The sequence below is a fragment of the Rhagoletis zephyria genome, unplaced genomic scaffold, assembly GCF_001687245.7.
Source record: "Rhagoletis zephyria isolate East Lansing unplaced genomic scaffold, Rhagoletis_zephyria_1.1 Rzeph_scaffold_14103, whole genome shotgun sequence".
Taxonomy (NCBI): domain Eukaryota; kingdom Metazoa; phylum Arthropoda; class Insecta; order Diptera; family Tephritidae; genus Rhagoletis; species Rhagoletis zephyria.
In genome coordinates this window covers 1-7,432 of record NW_016171172.1, presented here as the reverse complement: position 1 = coordinate 7,432, position 7,432 = coordinate 1, and the positions used below count along the sequence as shown (strand labels likewise).

Sequence of the window (7,432 nt, the reverse complement as noted above, 5' to 3'; positions counted from 1 at the left end):
GCCAACTGCTATGTGGCGATCAATTTGGCCGTTTCTTGCTACCTAATCAACTCTGCGTCTGTTTTGGGTTGTCGTTCGTCTTCAGCTGTCTGCATGTTTGTCTGTCTGGCTCACTTTCGAGCCAAGTGACTGTTTGACGCGTACGGCTCTCTGCTTCTACCTCTTCACCATAACTAAGTCTGTAGGCTATGCAGTTACCACCTTTTCAATTGTATTTATGTGTGTGTGTGTGTTTTGTTACCTTTTTTGTGTTGATGTTCTTGTTGTTGTGTCTTTATTATGCCATTTTCTGTAGCCGGCCAACTTCGTCTGCATGTTTTTTTTTTTGCTTGTAGCGGCCACTTTGTTTTTGCGTCCGTCTACTTGTACATAATTTCTTGGCCTTCTTTTTTCTTCTTTTCTTACTGCTTTTTACACAATTTTGCATTGAACTTTTCTGTACGGTGTCTAGTGGTTTTGCTCTCGTCTGGCTTTTTGGATTCGTGTTTTTTTCTCCCCTGATTGTTGCATGCAACATCAATTTTCTGTATCACTATGGCGCACAGGAAACTCATAATGGGCAGTGAGTAAGAAAAACAACTTGATATAAAACTAAAACAACAACTAAAGCAGGTACGACTGCAACAACACTCTCGTCTTGCTAATGTAAAACGTGCATAATAATCAGCAAACAACAAGAACAAAAACAGTGCTAGCCAGTACTAAGCGGGCAGCAGCAATATTGCCAATCATCGCATTACGTATCGGCCGCAGCGGCGAGGCGACAGCGTACGGTTGCGCGCGGTTATGCGATACAACTTGATTGTGGCGGCAGCATGCGCAGTCACAGATCCATTGCCATGGCCGACATAAAATTATTGTGGTGAAGTGGTTGCGACTCTTGTTGTTGTTGTCATGTAAAATATGCACATTTTTGTGTGCGTTTCGGTTTTCTGTACACTTTTTGTTTATTTTTTTTCAGTTTGTGCCTTTCATCCATAAGACAGCATAGTTTTTGTTGCGGGAATTGGAAAATTTATATAATATACCCGAAATTAGAGCAATAAGAGTCTGTGAATTTGTAGGTAAGGCTAAAAAGAATGTGGATCAGTTTTTAATTATGTATGTTGTAGAGGATCTGAGTTGTTTTTTTTTTGATGACGTCACATATTAACTTGCATTGACTTTGAAGCCTTTAGAAGCTGGTAGTTTCACAAAAAAACTATCTGTGAGATATATTCATACATTTAAATAAATATCCTCCCAAAATAGATCTTAGAATTCTTCATTTTCTAAAACGTCTTGCTTTTTTTTCTGAGAGGTTCCGCTACGGGCACTCGCTTTAAATGTTGCTAGCTGTGCTCGAGTAACCCAAAATCTAAATCTAAATCTCAACTGCTTGCAAGTAGCTTGCAAATTAAGCCAATCCCTAAAATCGAACTTAACTACAGCCTAATAAAACATCAGTCAGCCGCTCAGTCAGTGTTCGGTTCGTTGGTCATTCAGTCAACAAGCAGGCGACAACTTTAACGTGACTAACTGCTTTCTTAAAAAAAAAAAATAAAAAAAAAATAAAAGAGCAATCGCATAGGCATGCAACGCTGCACACAAATACACACAAACAAATATGTTTAAGAAACACAACGAAAAAGTGCAAAATGCACAAAGTAATGGCAACATGTTGCCAATCGTCATGTTGCACGAAGTAAATGTTCAATGCCAACCGTATTCGACTATTGTATGTCGATTTTTGGGACTTTTTTTTTGTTTTCAAAATAGACCAAATGTAGATACGTTTACATTTATTTGCAGATTTTGGTATACATACATACATATGAGTATATATGTACATACATCTGTATATATGCATGTATTTAAATGCAAGTGTTGCAATCAGCTCTTCTTTGTTTTCTTTCCTATTTTTTGCTGCCTTTGTACTGCCTTTCAGCTGCCGATATTTTTGTTGCGCCGATTTGTTTGACCTGAATTTGGGAAATGTTTGCAAATCGCTGATCGAAAATTCAAAATGTGAAAGGCAAATGTTGCACACATCATGTTAGAGCATTGTATGTGTGTGTGTGCAAAGTGAATGCTAAGAACCTATGACCATAGCATTTTTTATTTAAATTAAAAGCTATGAGCCAACCTAAAGCTAAGTTTGATGTATCATTAGCGATTCAATCAGAAATCTTGAAAGTAATACAAAGTCTATATAGAATTTGCATCAGCAGCTCCTTTTTTGGGAGTTGGTAGCCTACTGTGACGGTGACGATTATCAAAAGATTTGGTTAAATTTCAATGACTCTACATTGCCTTTCTCTCGCGGAAGCCTCTCTAGCACATGACCACACTTTTGCTAAACACTTAAAATTTGCAGCTTTTTCTTACAGCCTTTTCAGCACTTATTGCCACTCAACTCCTACTCGTTACCTGGCACTCATCATCGCCTGTGCTACCCGGCGTTTAACACATACATACATTCATATGTACACCTACATGACACACACATACACACTACACGTGCGGTAGACCGCATCCCTTTGCTGTGGCCCATCTTAGATGTGCACGCCCATTGTACGACCGGAACTCTGTGAGCTACCACCCGTCGCCGATGACTGCGTCGTAATGCTGCGCGGACTGGGGCACGGCGGTGGCGGCAGCTGTTGCTGTTGTATGCTACTGGGTTGCGCGCCCACTCCCGGCGCTGTGGGCAGTAGCTGCTGCGTCTGCTGTGGCAATTGCGCGCACTGTCCTGGCGCACCCATTAGCATTGCCGCTTGCTGCTGTTGATGTTGTTGCTGTGCCGCCGCGGCAGCCGAGTTGTTTCGATTGTGATTCTGCCGGCTGCCGTTGATGTTGTGATGCATTTGTGAGCGAAAGCTGGCGTGCTGCAGCTGATGGTGTTGCAGCGCCGCTTGCGGGTGCATGTGATGCAGGTGATGGCTGCCGGCGCCAATGTTGCTGCCAACGCCACTACTGCCACCTGCCGAGAGCATATGATGCTGGTGGTGATGATGTGTGGGTGGCAGCTGGGCGATGGGCATATGTACGCCTACGCCGGTGCAGCCAGCGACACCACCACCTGCGTTGCGCATGCGCCGTTGATTGTTGGGCACATCGGGCAGCGCGAAACGCAGCTTTTCCCAGAACAGTTTGTCGCCCCACTGTAGGTATGTATTGGTTTTCAGATAGAGACGCAGCTCAGGATCGATGTCCTTTTGTGGCACTTCGCCAAGCACGATTAGGATGAGACGTCGCCGTCGATCACGCAGCACAGACTGATGCGCCGATTTGAACTCGAAACGGCACCACTCTGACTTGATGAAATTCTCCGAAAGCACCATAATGGTACGTCGTGAGGTGTCTATTGCTTGTACGATGGCATCGGCCATGTAGCCGCCCACCGGAAAGTCGCGATGATGTAGACATAGCTTGTAACGCGTGTCGCCCTGTTCTAGCATGGGCGCAAGATCTTCACAAACAAATGCCTCGTCTTTGGAGCTGTACGAGATGAAGGCGTCAAAGAGTTTTTCCCGTTCGTTCTTATCGATATCGCGATTGGCATTGCAGAAGAGCCGTATGCCGAAGCGTGAGTGACACCAGACGCGCATTTCTTGGCGAAAGATGAACACGAGCAGCGTGCAAATGATCACGAAGACAAAGCTGGTCAGTATGGCTACAAGTATGGGTACATACTCGTGCATAGGCGGCTGCGAGAGTATCATTTTCGTGGATGTCATGTTGCCGTTGATGATCACGTTGTCGTTGGGGTCTGCGCCATGACCGATACCACCGTTGTACTGTCCAGCGCCGAGCGGCGATTGCTGCTGTGGTGCCTGCAGGCCACCATTACAAGCGACGAAGTGGGTTTGTGCATCCAGCAGTGGATCGCCGCTGAGATAGATAGCTAGCTGCTCGGGGCCAGGCTGCTGCGCCAGCAGAGCGCTGTTATTACTGCCAGCCAAAGTACCATTATTGCCGGTAAGTAGTGAGCAACGCAGCTTCACCTTATCCTGCACTGCCTCGTGTCGGTTAACGTAATCTCGCAGCTTGTCGATAAAGTCACAATTGCAAGACCAAGGATTACCTGCTAGGCGCAGCTCATTCAGATAGGAAGGCAGAAAATTCCAAACGGCAAACTCTGTGATAGCGTTGTGATCGAGACGCAAAATCTTCAGGTGATAGAGGTGGGTGAAGGTGAGCGTGTCAATGCTGGCTATGGCATTGTGCTGCAAGTACAATTCCTGCAAATTATCCAGTCCTTGGAACTCATTACCATTCAGCTGGCGCAGGTTATTGTGGTTCAACTGCAGCACTTCGAGTTCTAGCAAGCCGTAGAAGGTGCGATTGTGCACAATTTCGATACGCGAGTGATTTAGATGCAGCACCTTAAGCCGTTTGCGTCCAATAAATGCGTGGCTTGAGAGTTCGCGGAAGTTGTTGCCGTCCAAGTAGAGCTGTGTCGCATCCATTGGTATATGCGATGGCAGTGTGCGGTCGTAGGCGGAACGCGAGCAGTCGACGACATTCGATGTCCACGATTGGTCGTGGTAGCAAGCGCAGCGATCCGGGCACTCCATTTTGCAGTCGCATGCATAGAAGTCACAACAGTGGCATAGCGCAAAACAGTGCGCCTCGTATTTGCAGAGGAACTCATTTGACTTGGCCTCGATGAGCGGCACGTGCGTCTTACCGCGCGCATACGACAACTTGCAGTAGATCTGATCGAGATCCATGAGTTGCGGTTGCGTGCGTGACTCGGTGTTGACCTTCTGCAGCCAATCTAGATTGCAGTCACACTGGAATGGATTGTGGCCAATGTAGAACTCGGGTATGTCCTTGTCGTCGGGTATGGGCGAGAGCCGCAGAGCATTTGGCTCCAGCGTCGTGAGCCGATTGCGTATGAGGTCGACGCGCGTCAGATTGGGTTTCTTGAAGAACGTGTACGGTTGTATTTTGCTGATCATGTTATCGTTCAAGTACAACACTTCCACGCTATTCGGTATTGAGCTGGCTGTGATCTCACTAAGCATATTCGAACTGGCATCAAAGGTGCTCAGGCTCAGTTCATTTTCGATTTCGAAGTAGTTTCCTAGCTGCGTGATGCGGTTGGCACGCACATCCAGCCATTGTAAACCGGTCGGTATGTGCGAGTAGTCGAACTTCTCCAGACGATTATCCGAAATGTTAAGCCACACCAAATTTGGCAACTCAGTGAACAAGCCATCGATGCTTTTCAGATGGTTGCCATCCAGCCGTATGGCCTGCAGCTGTGTGTTGCGATGCAGTGCACCGCCTTCGATGCTTTTGATTTTGTTGCCGGACAAATTCAGTATCTGCAGCGATGTCATGCGATCGAACACGCCGCGCCGTATGTACTCAATGGCATTTTCGGTCAGTCGCAAGCCGTACAAGTTGCTCATCGCCGAAACGCTGGTATTTTCAATGTTCGTAATTAAATTCTCGCCAATGTCCAATGTCTTCAGGAGCGGCACAGCGCTAAGTGCGTCCGGTATGGTCTGCAGCTTATTGCCATTCAAATGCAAATCCTGTATGCTAGAGCAATTGCGCAGCGCTTGCGTGTCTATCTTGGCGATGCGATTGTAGTCGAGACTGAGGACAAGTATGCCGTAGAGGCCACGCAGCGTGTGCGGGCCGATAGTGGAAATGCGATTGTTCGAAAGAATTAGCGTGTGTAAGTTGGCCAGATCGGCGAATGCACCGTCCGGTATGTGATCAATGTAGTTCTCCTCTAACTTGAGTATCTGTAGCGAACTAAGTGAACGGAAAATGCTGGCTTCCAGTTTGCTTATCTTATTTGCAGACAAATCAAGCAGCACCAACCGCTTCAAGCCGACAAAGGTGGCAGCGTTTACCCACTGTGAATTCAGCTCGTTCGCCGACATATCCAACACCAGCAAATCGGCCAGATCGCTAAATAAACCTGGCGCAAGCACATTAATACTGTTATTCTTCAGATAGATCTCCTTCACATACTTGGCTTCGGCGAAGAGCTCAGGTGGCAGTGAAGTCAAACGATTGCCGGAGAGGTCAACAACGGAAAGTGATACCAGTCCCTCGAATGCGCGATCTGCAATAAAATTCATGCTGTTGCGCGCCAAATTCAGGTTGCTCAACCGACCCAAGCCAGAAAAGATCGCCGATGGCAGGTTGGCAATCTTATTGGCGCTCAGATCGAGATGTGTCAGCGATGAGCCGCATATGCGCGACTTGCGCGTACTAAGCGAGGCACTAAAATGAAAATTTCCAATATCCTGTATCTCGTTGTGTGAGATATTCAGATGCGTCAGCACCTTCAGTGGACACACCATGCCATCTGATATGAGCCAAATATTATTTAAGCTCAAATCTAAGCGATCTAGTTGACGAAATTCACTAAAGCTGCTGCTGGCAATGTCCAGCGACATGGTGGACCAGTCACCGTTGTGCGTGCGTATCGTTAGATTACGCAAATCCTGCAGACCACGGAACGAGCCCTCTGTGATGTTGCCTAGCTTACAGTATTCGATGGTGAGTGCGCGCAGCTCCACCAACGAGCGGAACGAGTCCGGGCTGAGGCTGCTCTGGAAGAAGAGTGCATCGTTGCACTCTAGCCGCAAGCGTATCGTATTCTGCGGCTGTATGACGCTGAAGTTGGTGTTCTCCAGCTCGGAGTTGATGGTGCGCAGGTGACAGACGAGCGTGATGTCCACCTCGCTGGTGCCGGACCAGCGGCACTCGTCGGGCGCCTGATAGAGTACTGTTTTGCTAAGCGCCGCGCCGAGCACAGGTATTATGACGAATATGAGGACGGAGAGGATCGTCTTGGAGATTAGCGTCATTTTCGTTGACATTGCGTGGTGTTTTTTTTTTGTTGGTTTTGGAATTTTAGTTTGGTCGTTTCAGTGGTAAATTTTTTTTTAACTTTTCAATAAATACGCCGATTTGTGCTTTTTTGATATTTTGCACAATTGCATAAAACACAAGCACACTCACTCACTAACGAAATCGCACACGCTTCAAGGTGTTGCTGATCTAGGCAAAATGTTATTTCTTTAATTTGCGCATTTTTGTTTTTAATTTATGCGTTTATTGCTGTTTTAAATTTTTTTTAGTACCAATTTTGTGCCACTACACCATTTTGTGTTTTTCAATTTTTTTGTTTTCGTTTGTTCGTAAACTTTTTGCTTGCAGTAAGTTCAGCGAGACGCGCAACCGGAAACCCGTAATCCAAGTGGTGTCTGCGGCGTACGAAACCGAATCGTAAACGTTTAAATTAATTCGTTGAGTTGGTCAAAAATTTGTCAAAACACATTTGCCTTTCATATATTTTGAGTAGAGCTTATTTCGGTTTATCTTTCTTTCTTATTAGCTTAGTTCAGCACTGGCACTTTCCTTATTTACTTTTTTTCGTTTGCACTTCAAATATATGTAAATATATACATATACTCTT

The 7,432-nt window shown here is 46.0% G+C and overlaps 1 protein-coding gene across 1 annotated transcript; it reads right to left on the bottom strand.

Annotated features, from left to right (window-relative positions):
- Window positions 1–273: 273 nt before the first annotated feature.
- Window positions 274–7,419, bottom strand: LOC108378438 (toll-like receptor Tollo). The gene has a single exon (XM_017634735.1). It carries the CDS (start codon window positions 6,831–6,833, stop codon window positions 2,535–2,537), a length of 4,299 nt encoding a protein of 1,432 aa, XP_017490224.1. The 5' UTR covers window positions 6,834–7,419; the 3' UTR covers window positions 274–2,534.
- Between the last annotated feature and the right edge of the window lie 13 nt (window positions 7,420–7,432).